A 21,270-nucleotide genomic window follows, 5' to 3' on the forward strand; every position below is an offset into this window, starting at 1 on the left:
TTTCTTGAAAAGCGACTTGGGATTATCTCCAACTCAAATTCATGTGTTCTAATGGGGGCAATCTTTGTATCAAGATATGCCCATTTGGGTGTAACTCTTTAGACTCTACCATCCATATATTAAGAGATTGCAAAAAATCTAAAGAAGTTTGAACAAAATTAGTTAAACAATTTAAACTTAACACATTTTTTTCTCTCCCTTTACGGGATTGGATAATTTGGAACGTGGAGAATGATGCAGGCAATGCATGTGTAAGGAAAACTTCTTGACAGAGACTCTATGCTCACATGTGTTGGAACATATGAAAAGAGAAGATGTAAAAATATATATTCTGAAGAAAACATCAAAGATAGAGACATTACTTTTACCAACATCTAAGATATACTCAGAGACTAATATCTTCAATCTAAAATCAACTTCTTATCTCAAAAGGGCGATAGAGCGACAACTAAATAGTCTTCCCTTGAAGAATGATTAAAAGCTTAGATTCCAATGCCTCTGTTAACATTCATGGTGTAGCTTCTTGTGGCGGTCTCGTCTGAAACAACCAAGGCAATTGAATTAAAAACTACTCTAGATACCTTGGATATTATCCAAGTACAGCAGCTAAGCTTGTGCATCTTGGAAGGATTAAACATTTACTGGGTTAAAAAGTTTGGTAAAATTAATATTTACTTTGACTCTATAGAAGCTCTCTCATTAATTCACAATGAGTTTTCTACTAATCACCCACTTTTTGCAATTATCAATAAAATTAGAGATCTTATCATGCAAGATTGGACAATTACGTTCGATCACATTTTCAAGGAGGCAAACAAATATGCGAATTAATTATCTCGTCAAGCATCTACTGACAATTTATATGTTTATATTTTCAATACCCCACCACTTAGTTGTTTTAATCTTTTATATGTTAACATGACTCATTTTGTTAATTAACACTGTTTATCCATGGCCTTGAATTCAAAAAAGAAAAGAAAAGAAGGTATATGTCAGTATCAATTTGACACACAAGCACAAAATTAACAATATTAATTGCCATGTCAACGTTATTAACATCATTTGTGCCATATCAATGTGCCTACGGAATGTAGGGACCAACGTTGTAAATGAAAAAAATATAGAGATCTAAAACACCAAAAAAAATGTAGGGGCTCGTACTAAAATTTGAGTAAAATATAGAGATTAAAAGTAATACTTTTTTAAAATATAATTTATTTTCTGATACCCCATACTTGAAAGGGTACCATTTTAGATATTTTAACAATTCCAATCCTTATGCTAGCACTTGGGATGTCATAAATGTTAATAAATTTAGAAATATATTAAATTGATATGTCTTGTCATTGGAATACTTATATATTCATCTAATTATATTCATCTAATTCAATTTATGAGTCAAAGAAATGATTTGCTTTAATCTTATTTATAGAATATCTTAATAATTATTACATTTATCTTTTATCCTTATCAAGTATCAAGAAGATTATTAAATAGAATTAATGATATTCAAAAAAATTTTTATTCTGATAAAAATATTATAAATAATTCATAAATAAGGCCAGGTAAAATATGCCAAGAATGTTATTAATTGTTCAAGTTTTTAATTTTTAAAGTTATATTTAATAGAAATAAAATTAAAATTTTTTTAAAATTTTAAAAAATTTAATAAGATTTAAATATTTTTGATAAAAATATTATAAATAACTTGTATCCTGATCCCAAGGGCAATAATACGACGTAGTTTCTATGACTAAACGTGACGTATCGGTATATCACGAGGACGTCGTCGTCTTGCTTGCCTACCTCATTCATATGACTCGGTCAGTGGGGTCCCCTGGACTAAACTGTGTCGGTGGATATACGACCAATTAATGTGATCAAAGCTTGCGTTTTCTCCATTTCATTGCTTTCGGCAGTCTCATCCGATATTTTTTTTCTTTGTTTGGAAAAACTTTATTAAAAAAAAAACCCCCGACATTCACTTTAACTGTTGCCAGGTGCCCAGGTTTACTATTGTACCCAAGCCGTGTGAACGTTGTGTGGGTATTCTAATCAATATCTCTTAGTCATAAAACTACAAGTCAATCTGATTCTTTAGGGATATTATTATTTATAAATGACAGTTATAAATGATTAACAAGTTATTCTTCCCATCACTTTTCGATATTTCAATGAACTAGAAAATATAAACTGGAAAGTATTCTGGCCTGAATTAATAAAAATTCATGATTTAGATTATTGGCTTAAATAGAATATGAGTTATTTATATGACCTTTTTAGCCATATATTATTTTTGGTACCAAAAATTTATGTGAATGGTGTCCTGGGACTTATCAAGGTTATGGCATGTAAAGATATTTATAAATTACCCATTAATAAGATCTTTATATTGACAACAGGATTTGATCTTACCACTTCATAAATTATGTGGCAAATCCATAACAACTTAATCAACACCCTAATTTTTTTAGCTTCTTAAGTTTAAAAATTTAATTATAAAATCTCTTAATTTTCTGGCCAAAAGGCCAAAAGAAAATCTCTTAATTGAAAAATTATATTCAATTAATCATTTGTCAATTTTCATTTCATCTTACAGAAACCTGATTACCTGGTTCATTTCTTACCCCCATTTCAATGACATACTAATTTTTTACCCATATGATATAATTTAGGGAGACTTACATATAGGTATCACAGAAGAAGATTAATTAGTATAAAATTTATTAACATCTGAACTAATTGTTAATAGACCTTATAATAATTAATTTTTGTGTGTGTGATTTCAACATAATTCTTCCTATAATTTAGTATGATTTATTTTATCTTGTAGATATGTTTTAGAATGATTTATTTATGCCCAGCATCTAAAGAATTTGTGATATTTAAAAAAAAAACATCTTTATCATTAAATGATTAGAATTTAATGCGCAAAACAAAAACGCCCTCAAATGAACCTTACATATAGAATATGCAAGAAGGGATCATATTACATGTTTTTCTCTCTTTTTTATTTTCTTTTTTGGTTAGGAAGTACAATATTATATTCAATTACTGAGGAGTACTGTCTCTGTGTAAATTATGCTTTGGAGATATGCACAAATTGACTATTCCACGCACAGCCCATATACAAATTCTCACAAGTCTCCTAACTTTGACGTAGTTAATTTTTGGCCAGAGCTTTGACGAAATTAATTAAGATCAAGGTAACGTCCCTTTTCTTTCTTATTGGACTTGTAATTCCTTCCTGCTGACTTTGAATATTATTTTGTAATTGTGTAAATTTTCAATAAAAATAAATATGAAGGCGACACTCATCATTTTAGTGGATCCCACGGATCGCAATTTGTGTTGAAACCCCTGGTGAGGATATATTGCCGTAGTTTTACAAAGTTTCTTTTCTTTTCTTTTCTTTTTTTTTCCTTATGACTCACTTGAACGATCGTTAAGAGAAATTTCAGTTTTTAAGATATCTAGTTATCATATTAATTTTGAGTTATAAATGGTACATAACTACATATGCAGTTTTTTAAAATTTTGTTGGTTTCGTCCAATGAGCAAATTAATGCATATTGGTGAATATTACGCATGTTCACTAGTTTCACGCATTTGTTAATCTTTTCGATCATCAACTTTGAAAAAGTAATTCATAAACGAAAACTAGAGATTTAATACATTTTACAAGTGGTTCATTCAATGGACAACTTTAGAAAGTAATTCTTGCACAAGAATATGATAATATTATGATGGGATTACAGGTTCACTGGTTCTTCCATATTGACGTCCACATATTGATGACTGTAGATTGAAGATTGATGGATACATATTGAGAGCCGAGTTTGGATCCTCTGCTGCGCACCTCTTGTGGAGTCCAACGAACCATTTTAATGGAATTTATTATTCCACAAATGAATCTTTCCATATATACTCAATGAAACAAATAAAATTAAATGAACCTCTTTAATATTACATTCAATCATAAAACGAAACACTACCACCATACATTTCTCGTTATAAATAATTATTAATTAAATATACAATAGTGTCTTATTTTACACAATAAGTTCAGATAAAAATATTATACAATAAATTAACGGTTTCGGTTATGGTATAATACCCCACAATGACCAAAATGGCATTCATACATGGTAATGAATTTTTTCTGTCGTTTTTACAAAGGTCAATATATGGCAAGGGATGATGGTATATGCACGCATTTTTGTAAAGTAAAATTGAACAAAAATTCAAAACTTGCACGATTTAGAAGGTCATTGTATATATGGTTTGGCACCATTAGATAGGAATACAGCAAAGTCCTCTCCAACGTAACTGATGACGATGACAAGTCGAAACATTAATCTAGACTTATAACTCCACATGGTTTGAATTTTCATGTCCAATATTCTGTCTTCTATTGTTCTTATAATTAAATTAATTAAGAAAAAAAGGAATTTGATTTGTGATTGCAAATGAAGCTATCAATAGGTACCTGGCTAAAATTTGCTGAAAGGTTTCCCAAAAAAAGATTATTAGCATTTACGCCTGGCAAGTACAATAGAAAAAGCAACTTGCACACAAGAAAAATAACAACTGCTTGTCCACACAGTAAAAGAAAAGCAAGAAGAAAACTATCTTCAAATTTATATAGTAGTAAATACACATAAAAATATTCAAAATTGTAGCCACTTACAGGACTCACTATTGAGTCTAAAAAAGTATTATAAAATTTTAAGAAAGTTACAATTTTAATAAATACTCTGATAATGATTTTCTTAATTTAATTCTTCACGTATAATGGTGCGTGTAGAATTTAGTTGTAGTAAATTCAGCCTCACTATACACAATTTTCAAATTGTCGTTTTTAAAGTTAGTATTTTATGCTTTAATTTGAATTTCTGTTTCTTTCTGGTAATTTTTAATAAAAACAGTTTTTTCAAAAATAATAAAATAAAAACGGGTTTAATTTCTCCGTGGATTGAAGGACTGATTCATGTGAAGTAAGAGAAATACGTGAGGAATGGTAAGAGTGAGATAGAGATATAATTAGAAAGGAGAGAAATGACGAAAAACAAAATGAACAAGACGCACACAGCTCCATATAGATTAAGACTTTGCAAATTGGAAAAGCAGAAAGAAAAATTATATTTAGATTTGATCATATGAAAAGTCTCAGGCGCTCAGGTGGCAATTGAGGGTGGTTCAAAGCACATACGTACAGACAACTAAAATGAAATAAAGATATCTGAGATTTAATAATGTCTGAATTAATTAGAAATAGCGCTGAATTCACAGTGGATAGGCATATTTTCTTGAGAAATAGTAATAATTTACAGAGATCACACAATCTATCTCGCAAAATCTAAAAGCGTGTGGACGTAAACATGAGAAGTCCACACTGGCGTTACTCACGGGCACAGAGAGACATAACTGCTCGCTCGCTCGCTCGCTCGCTCGCTCTCTTAACGGATAAGCTTTGCCGCCCCCACTCACTGGGTCTGAGTGTCCCCTTCTTCTCCAACCTCGCTTATAAATACACCCTCCTCCCCCCCCACACTCTCCTCACCAATCCCTACTCTCTTTGCTGCCTCTTTCTCTTCCTCCCTCGTTTCCTCACTCATGGATCCTCATTCTCTCTCCCCTCCCTCCAAGCTCCCTCCTCCTCCCACCACCATCACTCCTGCTAAACCTTCCTCTCTTCAGCTCGAGCCCACTACCTCCCCTGAGCCCAGTCCTCTTCGTAAGATTGTCGCCGTCGCCTCCATCGCCGCCGGCGTTCAGTTCGGCTGGGCTCTCCAGCTTTCCCTCTTGACCCCTTACGTTCAACTCCTCGGCATCCCCCACACCTGGGCCGCCTTCATCTGGCTCTGCGGCCCCATTTCCGGCATGATAGTCCAACCTATTGTTGGCTTCCACAGCGACCGCTGCACTTCCCGATTCGGACGCCGGCGTCCTTTCATTGCCGCCGGAGCTGTCTCTGTCGCCGTCGCCGTGTTCCTCATCGGCTACGCGGCCGACATGGGCTACATGTTTGGTGACTCCTTGGTCAAGAAAACCCGGCCTCGCGCCATCACCATATTCGTCGTCGGCTTCTGGATCCTCGACGTGGCCAACAACATGCTCCAGGGGCCGTGCCGGGCCCTCCTGGCCGACCTGGCCGCCGGCGACCAGCGCAAGACGCGAACCGCGAACTCGTTCTTCTCGTTCTTCATGGCCGTCGGGAACGTCCTCGGTTACGCTGCCGGGTCGTTCAGCAAACTCCACAAGATGTTCCCGTTCACGATGACCAAAGCCTGCGACGTCTACTGCGCGAACCTCAAGAGCTGCTTCTTTCTCTCCATTGCACTACTGGCGACTGTCGCCACCATTGCCCTCACGTACGTGAAGGAGAAGAAGGTGCCGTCGTCGGGTGATAAATCAACGAAGGAAGCCGGTGGTGCGGAGGGAAACGAAGAGGCGGAAGAAGGATCAAGATCGTCGCGACCAATGCCTTGCTTCGGGGAAATATGGGGTGCTCTGCGAGTGATGGAGAAGCCGATGTGGATCCTGCTACTAGTAACGTGTCTCAACTGGATTGCTTGGTTTCCGTTCTTGCTGTTCGACACTGATTGGATGGGGAAGGAGGTATTTGGCGGGCAGGTGGGAGAAGGGAGGGTTTACGATATGGGGGTGCGCGCCGGTGCATTGGGGCTCATGCTCAATTCCGTGGTGCTGGGAGTCACGTCCCTGAGCATCGAGGTTCTGGCGCGTGGGGTTGGGGGCGTCAAGAGGCTCTGGGGAATAGTGAACTTCATGCTCGCCATCGGTTTAGCGCTCACTGTGCTGATTACAAAAATCGCCGACCATTCAAGACGGTACACCGTCAGCCACGATGGCATCCTGGAGCCTCTGCCGCCCTCCGCCGGAGTGAAAGGTGGCGCGTTGGCTCTCTTTGCGGTGCTGGGCGTCCCCCTTGCGGTAAGTCGTTTGTGGAAAACAAACTAGTTAGAATCTTCTTTCTATTGGCCAAACACAACACAAAGAATGTTATTTACTAATTTTGACAATTTTGGTAATTATATATATTTTTTTCTTAAAAATATGAAGTGCTTTTCGGGCATTCTAAGAAAATTTTCCATTTTTACTTCCTTTTTGTTTGGAATCCAAAGAGGAAGAAGAATTAGGTAATTAATCAAGGGCTTTCAACTGTATCCATTTTAATTTCATTGAAAGAATAAAACTTCTTTCGTTTCTTTTCCCCCAGCGATAATGTATAGTTTGCATGAGCGAGAAAATACTAATCATTTAGGTGCACATTGCTTGCTGAAAGGTTCGGACACACAAAACACACACACACACACACACACAATTGAATCATTCTGAGCGTGACTGACTGTGATTGTAGGTTAACGATAAATTATTGATGATAAATTAATTATGAAATTAATCAAGGTGTTGAAGGAGTGGGCAATATAAATGATTGACTTTTTTAAAAAAATTGTGTTCATTTGCTGAATATATATTTGAATCTAAAATATTTTTATTTTTTACCCAGTTTTTAATGCAGTTTGTTTGGTTATATTAATTATAAATTACTGCCTGAAAAGATTTAAGATGAGCTGTTGAGGGTGCATGGGAGGTAGTGGATAATATTTCCTTGTGTCATTTTTCATATCCAGCGAGGAAACAGATTTAATCCTTTCAATGACTTGGAAAAAGTTGTGATCTCATTGAAGTGTGCCATTAATGCTCATGACTTTTTCGTGACAATATATCCATTAGTAATCCAAAACTAGATTTCCTTAAAAGAAAAATAATAATCTTATTTGCATGTTTGTTCCAACACTTGAAAGCAGTTTCTCCTTCCTAGTAGAGAAACAAAAAGGAGGAGAGAGTGAGAATCATGAAAGTGTTGGAAAAGCTTTTGATGCCAAAGTGAAAAAACCACACTAAAACTGGCTTCTTTGTGTTGTGCAGGTTACATTCAGTATTCCTTTCGCTCTAGCATCTATATTTTCCAACACTTCAGGGGCAGGCCAAGGTGACACCTTTCATTCATTTAGTCAATCCACCTAATTTGGTTTGAGATTAAATTAAACATCATCTAACTCTTTCATTTTTTGTGAATAAATTTGCAGGGCTATCTTTGGGAGTTCTCAATCTTTCAATTGTCATTCCACAGGTTTGAATTTGAACTGCCTCACTTCATATGTTTTTACCCATGCATATGAATTGATTGATACTAACATATATGGCAATTACTAATTAGTATACTAATTATTTGCGTGTATAGATGGTGATTTCTGTGGCAAGTGGACCATGGGATGCTTTGTTTGGTGGTGGCAACTTGCCAGCATTTGTGGTGGGCTCGGTGGCAGCGGCGATCAGTGGCGTATTAGCGATATTTCTACTGCCATCTCCAGCGCCGGATTTGGCCAACGCAGCCGCGGTGGCGGCCGGAGGCTTCCATTAAATAGTTGGACTTTTCTTGCTTTACATTTTCTCACTTGTTTTATATGTGGAAAAACTTTTTCCTTTCCTTTCTTTTCTTTCTTTCTTTGTTTTTCCTGGGGCTTGGAAAGTAGGTGTTGTTGCTTGTGTATAAGGTCAGAAAATATGATATGGAAGACTTAGAGAGATCAGTCACTGTAACTGTAAAGTTATATGGCTGTGTATAGGCTGTCTAAGCAGGCCCATCAAATATTTTCTTTATATTGAATATTAATGTTAGTCCATCTTTCATCAAGTATCCATTTCAATTATGTCATTCATTATCAAATAGTGTTGCGCATTTTCTTCTCTCTCTAGTCCTATCACAATCATGGAACATGTTCATTGGCAAAAACAAATTAAAAGGTCACGGAACATGTTCTGTAGGAGAAGTATTTGCTATGAAAATACGGTCAAAATCTAAACACCATGTACAATGAAATACAAAATTATATCTTTTTATTCAAAAATATAAGATATTATGTTAAAAATTATAAAGTAATTTTATTTTTTTAATGTGTAATTATTATTTTTTTAAAAAAAGTGCCCTTAATAAATAAATCACTTTATATTTAATTTAGATCAAAATAACTCATTAAATAGGGATAAACATATAAAGATAATATTAGTTTGAAGACAAGTAACTATTTTATTAGGAGTGAGCTTCGGTTAAAAATATTTTAAATATTTTAATGGAGGGTGTATCCTACAATGACTTTTAATTGTTGTTCCTTTTTATGTTTTCTCTACAACACTGAATTAGCAGTCTTCTTAACTGATAGTTTGCTACTGGAACTCATTTTCCTCTTGACTCTATCACAAACTTGTGGACTCATTGTTGGAGAAGAACCAAGTGAGAAATTAATTGTAATTTATTGTGATAATTTTTAATTACCATTATAAGTTATAACGGCTAAACTCTTAAATTATTGGTCTGATTGCTATGACAATGAGTGCCTCCTATAGTAGAATTTGATAAATCTTTGACCTTGGATGTGTTCGACCATGATGATCTATGACTAAATGAAATTACTAACATATTATTGTCATTGTAGTTGTATTTAAATTAGATCAGTCAATTAAATATTCACAAAAGTTTAAGAAAAAGAAAAGAAAACAGGCATTATTACAACCAGATATGCACTTGGAATGCATGTAAAAAAGAATATGACAAATTCTATGTTATTTGCAGCACTACAATATACACGGCTGATATTCATGCACAGCTCAAAAAGTTTCTAAGAATAATAATTTTTTGTCACTTTTTTGGCTGAAACATTTAAAAATACATAAGTTTGTTTGGGTTGGAATGGAGCCTTATTAATTTTGCTTAAGAATTTATGTTATTACTTAATTACGGAATTCACTAAAAAAGAAAAAAGACTCAAGATTTGATCTATAAAAGTTCATTTTCCAGTTTAGGGATGATAATTTACACAAGTTTTTTTTTTAAAAAAAATAATGAACAATTTTGGAATTGCAAAGAGCACTAATACTAGTAGCTTCAATTTAAGGTGGGCGTTCGTCAAAAAAAAAAAAACATTGTTTCCCTATCAATGAATTTCTTAAATTTCTGACAAGTGACCCAATATATATAATACACAGAGCATATATCAGCACCAACCACCAAGACGACCACACTTTCAAACCCTACATTGCTTCATCTTCTTCATTCTCACAAAGCTTTCTTTTCCAGAACTTGCTTGTCTCTCCACCATTATACGGGCACCCCATTCCCCGCGTGGTCTTTGTCTACTGTCTCCCAAGATTTGCCCCTTACCTCAATCACAACTACATCAGAATATTCTTCCTTTCTCAGGAAAAACAATTGAACAATTTAAAAGCCACCATAACCCCTCTATCTTTTATTCTGCAAAATTTAATGTATCTTAATTGTTTCAAAAAAGATTTATTTCAAAATTACATTGCAAAAAAAGGATAAATTATTCAACAAATATAAGGGTATGAAGTAATGAAACTGAGGCAAATTATAAGAATATGTGAAATAATTTTCCCTTTTCTTTTTGGTGAAAAATGAGCAATTTATTTGTTCGGAAAACTCAACTCCCAAAAATTCACCAACTCATTTAAAAATAAGAGTGAGGATAATGTTTTAGAATTTAAATTTTTAACCACTTGTTTAAGTAGTGATAACTTCTACCACTCGGGCCAATTTTAATGGATTAGAGTAAGTTTTATTCTCTTGTTAAAGATGTTTTTGTGACAAAATACCTAAGGCAAGCTAGCCCAATTCAATGGCCCAGAAAGGCGTAGCCTCACTCCGAATTCTTTCCGGCCCATTTTTGGTTCAACAAAGGACCCGCATCGAGAAGTCAGAAAACATAGTTTTTGTTTTTATTTTTTATTTTATTTTTCAAATAACCCGGATTAGTGAGACCGGGAAGGAGTCAGACGTAGTAGGAGATTCGTGCCAGTGCTAGATGCCGCAGCTCTGAAGAAGGCTTGTGATCTGTGAGGGAAGTTAAATCTCTGCATTTTCCCCAGATTCTTGTGGAATCCATCTTCCATGGATAATCTCAAATCTGTCGTGGATGAGCACTTCGACCAAGTAGCAGATCTTGTCCAAAAGTTGTCTTCGGAACTTCGCGCTGGCTTTCGCCCTGCTATCGACAATTTCTTGGGTTTTTTCCATGCCATCAATTGGAAGGTCCTTCCCAAGCCCTTAACTGTATTTTGTCTGTTCTTTTTTTCACCCGGAAGTGTGAACCATGAGTGGATCAACGGGGAAAATGGTATGCTATTTGGTCGGGCTTATAATTCTTGTCGACCACGCGATTTTTGTTTCAGATCTTATGCTTAGATGTCTTGCTTCCTTTCTGATTTGCTTGTAAAGCATGTTACTAAACAAATAGTTGATCTGTTCTCCATGGACGGTAATTTGGTTATATAGATATTCCAGCATAAATTCTCTTCAAATTCAATGCATTGAAATAGTAAAAACTTTTGAGTGAGCTAAGGGAACCAACATATATATAATATTATGAAAAAAGTGTAAAGGCTTGCACTACACATTATCGCAAAGAAAGCTATATTCCTGAGGAAATAGACAGGGAAAAACCAAAGATTGTGTAGCTATTTATGTTAATATTATAGAAACCTGCCCCTGGTGAAGTTTAAAATACGCATCATATATACACACATGAATCAGGCGTGCTGTCAGGATTAAAAATTAATTTGTATATGTCTTTTATCATGATTTTAACTCCCTGGTGGTAAATATGGCACTGCCAATGTTTCCTTGGTTCGCAATATCTTTTTCAGGAACCTTGGCTAATGGGCTTACTAGCATTCCATGTGGTGTTGCTGCTCGTCGTTATAATCTCAAGGAAGCATACCAACTTTCAAATGAGCTTGTTTTTATTAGCATGTAAGTTTAACTCTCTAATGTCTCTTTGGAACTGTTTTTGAGTCATATAGGTTTAGTTATAACCTCTCTAGCATCTAATATTTTATTATATAGCTTTTCTACTTTAATTATTACCTTCTCCTTGATGAAGTCACTGCCTAGTCTCTGCTTTTCTAAACTGGCATTAATGCATGCAAGAAATTGGCTTTGAAATCAAACCTGAAATTGTGATATAAGTGAGTTGAGATCTAGAGATAGATCTTGTGCACCTTGAAAGGTTTAAATTATAGTAAAATAATCCCTAATCCATAACTGTTGAGTAAACGAAGATATCCTTTTAATTCTGTGAAACTGCTAAATCTAATCTCTACGCAGAATTTCAAAGTGTTGGAAGTGTTCAAGATTTTGGTTGTTTGGTTTGAAACGAAGAGTTGAAAGTTTTATTTATCCTAGCCAAAGGTGTGATTCAGATCCACAGTGCTATTATCGCAAATCAAGTTGTGCCATTCAACCACAAATAGCAGTCTTTAAGGCAGTACAGGAGCCCAGAGACCATGTATACATCTGAACTTAAGTAGTATTTATGTTTAAACAAGACCGGTGTGTGCCTAGTCTCTGGAAACTGCTGCATAATGAACTTGTCATAGAGATTTTTCCCCCTTTTTTCTCTGTGACTGAGTCATTACATTATTTATAAGTTAATGCAATTTTCTGTGATTTCGTTGGTGTTCTTTCAAAATTTTGTGTGTACCTTACGCAGTATCAACCTGCCATGATTATTGTCATCACAATTCCTAGCAGATACTCCTGAATATCTTGCTGATAGGCTTGATAGTGCAAATTCTCTAACCTAGTGTTTATGATGTTGCAGTGGCTGGTGTGTATCTTGCTGAGAGGCTTAATAGTTTTCTGGGGAAGAACTGGAAGAGCTTTGCTGGGCAAAACTATTTCGATTCCCATGGACTGTTTCTGTCAGTACTGTGGTCTGGGCCTCTTCTGGTCATTGCAATGATAATCTTGGTCAGTGTTTACCATCAAAATTCGGCTCAATTTAGATAGCTGTGATCTAAATAGACGAGAAAGTGACTGGAAGCATCTTTGACTCCTCTATGCAGATAAACACACTCTTCTCCTTGTGTTACATGATTGTTAGGTGGAAAAGAGCTGAGCTCAGACATCGGGCAAGGCTAGCTCGCAGCAAGCAGGACTAGTTTGTTTCTAGCAGTATTGTGCCTATGAGGTGATAAACTGACGGCTATGCAAAAGAATTCTTTGTTATTGTGATTTTACCATCATCTTAATTTTCGTTGTGTGTATTACGATCACTTACAAAGGAAATAGGTTGGTTTGGTGCACCCTGCTCTATTTCTTTTCTAAACTTACCTTATTTTTTGGAATATCAACAGCAGTTTTGTCCGGGCAGTTACAGCAAACAGCTGGGTGCACTTGGAAAGGTAACGGTGACCACCGCAATAATGTTGCCAACAACTTTAATTAACAACGGCTAAGATGAGACATTCATCTTTTGTAACGAGTGTGTTACGTTAGCAATGCGGACGTAGCATTTAAACCATTCCCTGATTTTCAAAGGATTTAAAAGAAACAAAATAAGAAGCAAGAAACAAAATAAGAAGCAATACCAAAAGATGACGCGGTCTGAAAGAACTGAACTTAGTCACTGAAACAAATCAATCCCATCAAAATTTCGTTTTTCAGGGGTAATGAATGCGGCCAGCAACTGAATGCTAACTTGAGTCTTGGACAAAAGCTTCCTTTACAGAAGTTGATGAAAGAATCCGAATCACCTCATAGTCATAGAGTTGAATACAGGGAGTCTCATTAACTGAAAGCCTTGATGGAGTAACATGAAATTATTAGGTGGAACGTAGATGTGAATTTCGGCAAAGCCATCATCCAGGGGTGACCAGTCTGAGTGAAAACAAAAAAAAAAAAAAAAAAAAAAGATTCCCCTTCATCCTTCTTTGAGCCATTTGCATGTTCAGGCCCACACTCATCCTTTCTTGGGCTGTTTGCACTATTCTTGAGCCCTCCTTTAACAACTTGTGACTATGTTAACTTCACTGCTCTCAGCTCAACTTGCTCTTTCTTTTATATGCAAAAAAAAAAAAAAAAACCATTGCTCTTTCTATTCCTCAGCTCCCTGTCCTCGGCTGCGGCTAGGATGGCTACGCCAGTTTTAAAGTAAGTCACAAATCATTAATAAAAAAGTATGCCCGATTTTCCACCCTCAATGTCATTAAAATGATGAGAACAATATACATACGTACATATGTAGAGAGGGAGGGAGGGAGTTACAAAGAAATATATGGAAGAAATGAAAATTAACAAACTTGAATCCTAATTATTGATCATCCTTCGGGCACTAAACCATCAAGATAACCAACTCGGACGTTTTCTTCATCCTCCTATTGGAACTCGGCACCGACTCTATTCCTTCTGGCAATTGAATTTCTTTCAGGCCAATCTTTTCGACACAAGAATTCAACATTTATAAAAATTTACTCCATTTTCTGCATGAGAAATCTATCTTAATAATAATGATCAAGTTCAACTGCTATTCAAGATTCTATAATCAATGAAAAGCCTTCATTTGATCCCATCTGGCAGGTAATATAAACATATAGAAGTATAACAGATTTAATGTAAATGCACCTCATCACCTGGTCGTCCAATGCAGGCATGCTCTTCTTCTTTCAGAAAAATTTACCTCCGGAGCCGAACTTACTGTTTCATCAACTGGTAATGCTATTACTCACTCCATCTTTATATAAAAAAGAAATTTTTTAAAATCTTTTTTTATCTCTAAATATAAGAGGTCGTTAGTAGTTTTTTTTTTTAAATGAATGAACCATTATACTTGTATTAAATTGGAAAGAGAAAGAGATAAATATTTTCATTAATTTACTTTAAAAAAGAGATTCATTTTTTATTTACAATAATTAGGGGTTAAATTGAAATATTACTATGCTTTTAATTAGATAATCAACTTTTATTAGTTTGTGTGATTTAATTAAAAATATTTTATAGATAGAGATGGAAAGAATATATATTAAACAAGTTTGATGGTTTGTTAAAAAGAGGTAACTAATAACTAAATATCTGTCATTGCTAGTTAATATATAACTAACTAATTGTGGACGCTTCAGTGCTTACCTTAGCCGTGGTAGTTAATATAATATCCTCCATAAATGCAGTTCTTCTTTGGGAGACTCAAACATGTGAGGTATTATGCACCAAATTTTTAAAATTACGGTAAATAGAGTAAACTTGTTTATGTTAATTGTCTAATTTGATATATTAATAAATTTGTTGTTGGTCAAAAAAAAATATATTAATAAATTTGTTGTTTTATTTATTCATTTATTTTTAACAATGAGTATATTTTTTTCAGAATAATTTAATTCTGCATCTATATGATATATTATCGGTTCAATTGGAAATAACTCTCACGATTGATGAATCAGAGTTTTAATGCATTAAGTTTAAAATGTAATGAACAACTCTTGAATTTTAATTAACTTAAAAGTTTAATAACTTAACTTTTTTTTTTTTTGAAAAAAGAAACCTACATTTCCATTTTCCAATTTTCACAGTTCAGCAGCCAGTATTCTTATCTCCTTTTTATAGCCTGTAGCCATAACTTCCTTTCTTATTTTGAAACTGCTTTCATCCCATTAAATTGAAAATAAAGTAAATTATTTATTGTTTTCCCTACCACACCAAACACAATCATTCCGTTCCATCAAAACCTATTTTCATCTTTATTCCAATTCTTATTCACATTTTTGGCAAAAAAAAAAAAATCTTATTCACATTGTAATTCCGACAAAAAATATTTGACAGACCAATGCCTAACAGCTGAAGAGATCATTCTTTTGTAAATTCTCAGCAATTGCGAGTACCTGACATCAACATTTACAAATTTAGTAGAAAATGGAAAGATAGATGATCCCATCACCATGGAATACATGGATATCAATTGGTGCAGTATCACCATTACTTTTCACTAAAGATTATCAGAAACTACTCCTCCAATCTTCTGATTGTAATTGAAAGATCCAGGCATGATGAAGGAGAATGAAACTTCCGAGTCTTCGAATGAAGGTCGGGGGAATTCATTAAAGCCACCAAAGTTAGAGGTATCAAAGTTCAACGAAGATAAATAATTGATAGGATCATCAATATCACCTTTCACATCCATGATGTTTTGAACTCCATTCTCTCCAGAAGTATTTGGTGCAAAACTCAAGTTTACACCTTCTACCTTACTGCTGTTTTCTTGGCTTTCAAGATCAGGTGGCCCAGCCGAGGCTTTTGCGTCATCTGAGGGAATGGCTGGTGTATGACCTTGGAAAAGAGCAATGTGCCCAAAAAGCTTGTCTTTCCTTGAAAAAGTTGTGCCACATGAACAGAGCCATTTGTCCTTTCCACAGTGCTTTTCATGAGTTTTTAGATCAGCCATGACTGAAAACTTCTTTGTGTGGCACCTGCTGCAAATGTAACTCTTGTCACAGTGTGTTCTTTTGTAATGGTTTTTGACACATAAGATTGTCTTCAGAGGTTGAAACTTCCTGTGATCCTTGTTTCGCTTGCAGCCTGCATAGGGGCAGGAATACCTCTTTATAAGCTTTGGCTCAGGCCCAGATTCTTTGTTAGGTTTAGCAAGCGCTGCTGGGGTTTTGTATTCATCACCATGACCTCGCATGTGCATCCGAAGATTTGCATCTCGCTTGAACCCCTTCCCACAAATCGTACAGAAGTGTGTATGAGGTGCCATGATTTCTTCTTTTTCTAACTGTAATATCTCATAGGACCCAGGTAGAAGGTTCTCACCCTCCTCCATGTCTTCTTCATCTTTTGATTCATGCTCTTCCACATTGCAGATTTGCTCCATCCCACAACCCTTGGAAAGATCAATCTGAGTGGACTCATCAGACTTCTTATCTGCACTATTATTTTGTGGATGAGAACTAGTACTCGGACCACCAGATCCAGAAGGAATAGCATTCTCCCGAAGCTGGTCAACCTGTCCAACCAATAGACTCATATTTTTAAGGGTATACCTGACAGAAGGGAGAAGACTACCTGCAGTAGAAATCAACTGAACAATAATTGATGTAAGATCAGCCGTAATGAGCTGTCGTTCCTGAACAACAACTTCATCAGGTCGTACAAAAGATTGGCCTTTCTGGCTAACAATCAGGTGCACAAGATCCTGGAGCTGATGAATCTTTTCTTCTAGAAAAGACAAATTATTCAACATCACACTGGCGTCCCAATTGGGGAGTTTATCAGTCTGTGATGTGTCACTCATTTGACAATTTTCTTGAGCAGGGATCTTAATCTCATTGTTAGGGTCGCTGGGAAGGAAAGGTTGGGTTTGAGAGAGTTGGTTGAATTCTTTGAATGGAGCTTCAGTACTGAGGCCATAATCTGGAATAGAGGGAACATCCCATGGTTGATTGTGCTGCAAACTGAGATTGGTAAAAGAGGCAGTGTCTGATGACAGATTAACATGCAATCCATTCCCCAAAGAGTTTAATGAAGAGGACCTTGCCCAGGTGTTAGCACAAAGGTTCCCTTTTGGATCCATTTCTGTACCTCACGTATCAAGATCACTGCCAACCAAATGCACAATGTGAATTTGACAAACCATTAGACCATATACAATTAGATTAAACAACAAAAATTCAACTTTCAACTAGATACGAACGATAGAGGGCAAAAATTAGGAGGAATTTGAAGGAAAAAGCAGGGCTTGGGAGCAGAAAATAGAGACATAAAGTAGAAATAATCTGATCAGCAAAAATCAGCATATGATCATATACAAAATATACCATTCAACCAAGATCTCCATGTCATACAAATCAATCACTTTTGAGGAACTGAGGCCATAAGGACTAGTAAAAGTAGAGATTTCAATTTAATATATATCCACACCATGGTCTCAAGACCAAGCTATTCTTCACATCAGGGTATTGATCTGTTGGAGCATCCACATATTCATACAGATGTTTAAATGTTCAGACTATTCAAACAAGACAAAACACATCACCCTTCGCTCCTCGTTCTAGGCTAAGTTGCTCACATCCATTTCCTCTTTTCAAGATATCTAAAGCTCAAATCTAACACAGAAGCACTAATCATTTCAAGCTCATACTATTCCGACAAGCACCCCAAATTTGTGTATGTTCAAGTTGGCTGCAAATTAAAAACCAATTTAGGGGAGAAATCAAACATGAGAACAAGGGGGAGAAATCAAACCCTAGACTAGAATCAACCGATTGAAATCTAGAGAATTGATTGAAGAAAGAGGCGAAAAGACTAGCAGATTCAAAGCTGAATAGATGCACTAGGATTGATGCTTCATATCTTGTAGAAACACAATGGGAAGAAAAGAATGAGAAAGAAACGATAAGAAGTGGGAAGTAAATTCTTTATAGAACTCAGAAGCTCACCTCCTTGAACACAGCAGCACCACAGTTAGTCAACCACACAACCAGGAACGTCCATTTTTTGGGTCAATCAATCACAGCCGTTTCTAGGCAACGATAACGCAATGTACAAGTTCAAGGAAGAGGAAGACAAAATCTGATCGGATATGACATGGGTCCCGCCACAACTGGGATGGTTCCCTCTGCCTAGTGCCAACTCTCTCTAGGAAGAGGGGCCTCTTCCATTCTCTCGTTTTTCCTCCACTTTTCCTCTCTCAACAATTCATATTATTTTAAAATTATAAAATTAATAAATAATTGAAATGAAAAAAGTAAAAAAAAAAACAGAAATAAAAAAATGAAGAGACCTTCCACCCTTCTATATGTGTGTTAATGTGCGAGAAACTAAAAGAAAAAAGTGAAGGGAAAATTATTAAAAAAGTCTCATAAAAATTCCATTCACCTTAAATATACAAATTGTTGTCAAGTCTTAAATTATATGCAATTACAACTTGACAGCACAAAATGACAATTTGATATCAAACTAGTGTTTTGAAAATCAAACGGTTCAACTGTAACCCGTTGATCAAAACAGTCTGGTTCAATCAGTTGGACCAATCTAGCATTTAAATCGAGTTGACCTGATCGGTTTTGAGAGAATTGAATTTGTCTCGAAAACCTAAGTAGGTCAACCTAGTTTAAAGCCAAAAAAAATTTAAAAAAAAGACTAAGTTGCTCAAATTCGCGTTTTCTCTTTTCTAATCTCTAATTCTCTTATGTTTTCTCTTATCTCATCTTTGATTTCTCCTCCACAGCCCAGACTCAATTTCTGACATTTTCTCCAACCTTTGTCTCCATCTCTAGCAATCCAACCTTTGGTATTGAGATCGAAAGTTCACGAGTCATGACATGATAGCGTGCTTCCAGCTCTTACGTTTTGCTTTGAGATCGTGAGCTTATGCCGACATGCCTTTGCCTCCAGTTCTAGCAGTGCAGGCATCTAGCCTTTAGTGTTGAGATTCCAAACACCATTGACAAATTATGTTTTATTTATATATTTGTGTATATAAATGTTACTTTTATTTAATTTTTATATCACCAGTTCGATCGTCAGTCTAACTGGTCGAACCATGAAAATTGTGACTTGTTGCTCCTTTTGGTTTGACGTCCAGTTCGAGTTTTAAAACATTGTATCAAACTTATATCCAAGATGTCATTTTTCTTTACTAAGTTATAATACATGATTTGAGTTAGGAGTATTTTGTACATTTTATATGACTTCTTAATAATTAGAAGGGTAAAGGTGCAAATTTGATTATCAACTATTTTTTTAAGAGCACTGGTAGTTTATGCTATAAGGTAGTATAAAATAAATTATCAACTTTAAAAACAAAGCATCCAGCAACTTTTGTTATTTTTTATTTGACAAATGTTAACTTTTCATATGGGGCCTGTAAATTTTTGACTGAAAATGATATGTGGCATTTCACCTCAGCAAATAAAGATATAAATCTAGTCATGAACTATTTTTTGAGGGGCATTGGATATCATCTACTATCAGGTGATGCAAAAAAAAATTATGAACTATAAAAAAAAGGACCATCTAGTACCTTCCTATTAATTTTGACTAAATGCAGTTTATTTTCAAACTTATGAGACCCATAACATGTCAATCTTTTCAATTTTTTTGCCTTTGTTTTCACTCTCAACCCCAAAAAAATAGGCTCTAAGTGTTCTTATCTAAAGATATTTACAAAAATGATGCTAATGAAGTAAAAGAAGAAGAGGAAGAAGACAATATTTCATTTAAATCTCTGTGGCAATTTAAGTGTGAAGTAGTAGTTTGAATTATGATGCTACTATGTGTGGAAAAAGATTTAATCATTAATTATTTTTTAACTTGTAGTGGCATCACAAATTTAGCCACAAATTATTTTTATAAAAAAATAAAGCGATTGAATCAAGCTTCTCCCTTATGCAGTAGCATCACAATTTAAATTGCTACTTCACTTGACTTGTCACAAAGATTTAAACAAAACCTTATCCCTTTCCTCATCTTCTTCTATTTTATTGGCATCGTCCTTGCAAATGTCCTTAAATAAAAACTCTTTGAGCCTTTTCTTCTCAAACTGAGACTAAGAATGAAGGAAAGAAGTTTGAAGAGATTGATGAATTATGAGTTCTATAAATATGAAAATAAATGATATTTAATCAAAATTGATAGAAAGGTGCTGGATTGTTCTTTTTTTATAATTAATAATTTTCTTTGCACCATTCAATAGTAGATGCTACCTAGTGACTCTCAAAAAATAATTCATAGCTAGGTTTGCACCTTTATATACTGATGTAGAGTGTCATGTGTCATTTTCAATCAAAAATTTTTGAGCCCCATATGAAAAGTTAACATCTGTCAAATAAAAATTAATGAAAGTTGATAGATGCTTTGTTTTTGAAAGTTAAAAATTTATTTTGTATTATCTCATAATATAAGCTACCCTGTGCTTTGAAAAAAATAATTAATAGCCAAATTTATTCCTTGACCCTAATTAAAATCCTTCCAATGAATCTTGGATTAATTTTCCTAGAAGGAAAGCGAACAAAAATCTCAATGTAGTAACTAGGTGATAACATGTTAACAACATCATCAAATCAAATTTAAATTTAACCAACAAAATTTCAGGCCAAAATAATTAAATAAAAAAGCCAAAAGAAATTTTTTTTTTGAGAAAATTACTCCAAAGTCAGATTTTAAATACTCTAAAGTCTTATAAAATGGACAAATTATTTTCAAGTCACAAATTTTTTATTTTAAATTTATTTTATATTTAATTACTAAAAAACCATATTTCACCTTTTTGCTTTAAAAAAAGGAAACATGATAGAAAAATTTATTTAAATTATGTAAATAACATATTAATCTCACGAAATGGTATAATTTTCCTCGAGTCTCATGGAATTTTTTTTATCATTAGGGAATTAAAA

General features: G+C 34.7%; 3 protein-coding genes across 9 annotated transcripts; 2 read left to right on the forward strand and 1 right to left on the reverse strand.

Annotated features, from left to right (window-relative positions):
• Positions 1 to 5,573: 5,573 nt before the first annotated feature.
• LOC129291993 (sucrose transport protein SUC1-like) lies at positions 5,574 to 8,722 on the forward strand. Its single transcript, XM_054929486.1, has 4 exons — positions 5,574 to 6,954; positions 7,954 to 8,017; positions 8,115 to 8,158; positions 8,270 to 8,722. The coding sequence occupies exons 1-4, from the start codon at positions 5,617 to 5,619 to the stop codon at positions 8,447 to 8,449; spliced, it is 1,626 nt and encodes a 541-aa protein (XP_054785461.1). The 5' UTR covers positions 5,574 to 5,616; the 3' UTR covers positions 8,450 to 8,722.
• Positions 8,723 to 10,845: 2,123 nt separating this feature from the next.
• Positions 10,846 to 13,426, forward strand: LOC129292905 (uncharacterized). Of its 2 annotated transcripts, XM_054930604.1 has the most exons (5): positions 10,846 to 11,134; positions 11,749 to 11,854; positions 12,705 to 12,853; positions 12,949 to 13,073; positions 13,240 to 13,426. In XM_054930604.1, the coding sequence occupies exons 1-4, from the start codon at positions 10,994 to 10,996 to the stop codon at positions 13,042 to 13,044; spliced, it is 492 nt and encodes a 163-aa protein (XP_054786579.1). In that variant the 5' UTR covers positions 10,846 to 10,993; the 3' UTR covers positions 13,045 to 13,073; positions 13,240 to 13,426. The 2 variants fall into 2 exon arrangements, with proteins under 2 accessions (XP_054786579.1, XP_054786578.1); XM_054930603.1 differs by lacking the exon at positions 13,240 to 13,426 and having other exon boundaries at positions 12,949 to 13,188.
• A 2,280-nt stretch (positions 13,427 to 15,706) lies between these two features.
• Positions 15,707 to 18,463, reverse strand: LOC129292903 (protein SENSITIVE TO PROTON RHIZOTOXICITY 1-like). Of its 6 annotated transcripts, none has more exons than XM_054930600.1 (2): positions 18,313 to 18,463; positions 15,707 to 17,472 (listed from the first exon to the last, which is right to left on the reverse strand). In XM_054930600.1, the coding sequence occupies exon 2, from the start codon at positions 17,445 to 17,447 to the stop codon at positions 15,861 to 15,863; it is 1,587 nt and encodes a 528-aa protein (XP_054786575.1). In that variant the 5' UTR covers positions 17,448 to 17,472; positions 18,313 to 18,463; the 3' UTR covers positions 15,707 to 15,860. The 6 variants fall into 6 exon arrangements, with proteins under 6 accessions (XP_054786575.1, XP_054786573.1, XP_054786572.1 ...); XM_054930598.1 differs by lacking the exon at positions 18,313 to 18,463 and adding an exon at positions 17,795 to 18,272; XM_054930597.1 differs by lacking the exon at positions 18,313 to 18,463 and adding an exon at positions 17,692 to 18,272.
• Positions 18,464 to 21,270: the final 2,807 nt, after the last annotated feature.

This window comes from Prosopis cineraria, unplaced genomic scaffold (genome assembly GCF_029017545.1).
Source record: "Prosopis cineraria cultivar Desert tree isolate PC_DT_omini unplaced genomic scaffold, ASM2901754v1 PC14, whole genome shotgun sequence".
Taxonomy (NCBI): Eukaryota; Viridiplantae; Streptophyta; class Magnoliopsida; order Fabales; family Fabaceae; genus Prosopis; species Prosopis cineraria.